This window comes from Rhinolophus sinicus, chromosome 6, assembly GCF_057876585.1.
Source record: "Rhinolophus sinicus isolate RSI-liver-muscle chromosome 6, RSI-T2T, whole genome shotgun sequence".
In the NCBI taxonomy this organism is placed as follows: domain Eukaryota; kingdom Metazoa; phylum Chordata; class Mammalia; order Chiroptera; family Rhinolophidae; genus Rhinolophus; species Rhinolophus sinicus.
Genome location: NC_142506.1, coordinates 55,818,292 through 55,820,799, shown reverse-complemented (window position 1 = coordinate 55,820,799; position 2,508 = coordinate 55,818,292). Strand labels below are relative to the sequence as shown.

The 2,508-nt window shown below is 57.7% G+C and overlaps 1 protein-coding gene across 4 annotated transcripts in view; it reads right to left on the bottom strand.

Moving 5' to 3' along the window:
- Nucleotides 1-598: 598 nt before the first annotated feature.
- TMEM63A (transmembrane protein 63A) overlaps nt 599-2,508 on the bottom strand; it is a 30,797-nt gene continuing 28,887 nt past the window's right edge. For all 4 annotated transcript variants that reach the window (XM_019730910.3, XM_019730913.3, XM_019730912.3 and 1 more), the window contains one exon: nt 599-1,560. In XM_019730910.3, coding sequence (XP_019586469.3) covers nt 1,393-1,560 — 168 coding nt within the window. In that variant the 3' untranslated portion in view covers nt 599-1,392. The remainder of the gene's footprint in view (nt 1,561-2,508) is intronic.

The window sequence follows — 2,508 nt, the reverse complement described above, 5'->3', positions numbered from 1 at the left end:
GAGTGGCTGGAACTAAGTGACCTGTGCCTGCCCCCATCCCACGTGGGGTTCCCCTTCTAGCAGAGCTGGCAGATCTGCAGCCTGGGGGTTGGGAAGGGAATGCCCCTCGAAGCTGGCAGGAGAGGGCAGGACAGACCTGCTGGGGGCACCAGGACTCCGCTCTACCCGCTCCTGATGCCCGGGCGGCTCGGAGCAGAGGCTGAGAGGTCGGGTGACTGCTGGGGAAGGGGTCCAAACAGGGGCCCCAGGTCCCCGCAGCCCGGCCCACCTCTCTGGGGTTGAGGCAGCCTTGCCCGCTCTGCCCGACCACCCACGACCACTGGCGCCCACCTCACCGACTTCTGCTTCTGGCGCCCCCTGGTGGCAGTAGAAAGGCGGCTTCTCTGGTCAGTGCCCAAAGCTGCATCCCAGCCCCGGGATCTCACAGGGACAGAAAAGGCAAGGGACTGCACGTCCTTCCTGCTAGGGTCACAACTCAATGGTGGTGCACAGCCCTACTCCCCCCCCCAGCTACAGTCCTCCCTTGAGTCCAGGAGGCCCTGAGCACTGCTCCCCACACCTCCCACCTTGGAGGGAGCAGACAGATGGAGTCAAGGGCTGGAGGAGATGGAGCACCCACACTCACCCATCTGGCTGAATGGGCACTTTATTAGTGGTCCTCACTGTCCCTGCCTGCTGCCGGGTGACCCTGGCCCAGCCACCTTGTCACTGGCAACATGATACAAAAACACAGAACCATAACGAGGTACAGAGACGTGTGTGCCGCTGGCAAGATCCTGCACTGGCCATTCCCTTCCTGCTCCCCACAGCTCACTCCATGGACAGGGCTGGGGTGAATGGCTTCATGCACAGAGCGGGGAGCCAGAATGACCCTGGACAGTCTTCTGGACCCCATCTCAAGCCTGGGCCTGCCACAGGCTCTTTGGTTATCCGTTGGGGGGGGTGTACCTAGAGAAGGCTGGGTGGTGTCCAGGTGCTCAGAAAAGAGAAGGTCTTCCACTGGTTCCATTCTCCCTAGTACCTGATAGAGTCACCGCAGCCAATGGGCCTGCAGGGGCACAATTTCATGATCTTGCTGATAATCATGGGGGACATCACCCAGCTACAGAGCTATGCAGAAGGGGCATTGGAAATGAGCAGAGCCTCAGGCACACAAGCAAGGGTAAGATGCTGCATGTGCCAGAATACGCCCCCCGATGGCAGAGTCCTGCCCCAATCCCCTCAGCCAAGGGCCAGAGCCCCTTCCTGGTTGCATCTTCCCTGAGCAGTGGGGCTTAGCACACGTGGCCAGAAGTCCTGAACTTGGTTGGGGTCCATGTCAAGCCGCTTCTCCACCTGCGTCTCTTCACCTCCGGGCTCCCGAGCCTGGCCCAGCCAGCAGCTCGCCCGCCCTCAGTCTTCCTGGCAGGCAGTCAGCACATTGTCCGCAGGGCTCTGGGCCAGGCACTGCCCTGGGACGGCCCCACTGATGTTGTGGATGGCACCATAGGTCTGCTGTTGCTGTGGGGACAGAGCTGTCCTCTCCGAGACCAAGCCATTCAGAATCCGGGGCACGTAGGGCTGCGAGCAAATGGGGGTATTAGTGCTTGGGTGGGGCAGGCATGAGACGCTGTACCCCATTCCTCCCCCAGTGTCCCCCTTCCTTCCAGCAGGAGGACACCCAGTGCTCATGAAGGGCACAGAAAGAAATAACATCAACTTAGGATGTCAGGACCAAAAATATGCCAACTGCAGAATTTCCTAGCAGCTACAGCAAAACAGAAAATGCAATCAATTACACCGTTCTCCGGATCATAGAGAAGGAAGCACACACACTTATTTCTCAGAGGAAACAAAGCTTTTCCTAGCACTGGATCCTAGGAGAATTTCTCGTTTTATGTAAGACACAAGTCTCTCTCTGTAGGCCAGGCTTAGGATGTTGTCAATGGGACCTCTGGGAAACTGAATGAATCGTTGTAGGTTATTTCTCTTTCCAGTCCCAGGCTCCCCTGCTGATCCTGGGGCAAAGCCCTGCTCTGGTCCTCCCCAGACCCAGGCAGGGAATAAGGAATTTACATCATCCACCTGCCCTGCTTCTTCTTTTGTCTGGCGGGCACAGCCACAGGTTTGCTTCTGGGTAAAGAACCTTCTCTGGGGCTGGTCCTTGGACAGACACAGATAAGAGTGGCTGACGCCTGGGAAGCAGCCACTGGAAAGAACACTGCTGATGAGATGGGCTGCTGCCCAGCCTGGTTCTTTCAGGAAGGCCAGTGGTCACAGCTCTGGGATCCCGTGGCTCCGTTTTCCTTTCCCAGCCCCACCTTAGGAGCAGGACTGGAAACAGGGAGAACCAGAAAGGAAAGGAGTCCCAGGGTCTGTCCAACAGGGTGCCTGCTCTGAAGCATTAATTGTTCAATTCAAAGGGGAGTTGGTCTGACACCACAGAGGACCTCACACAGGCGGTGTTGCTGAAACACTCATGGTAAGTGTCACCAAACCACAGGGCCTGCGATATTGCTTCATTGTTTT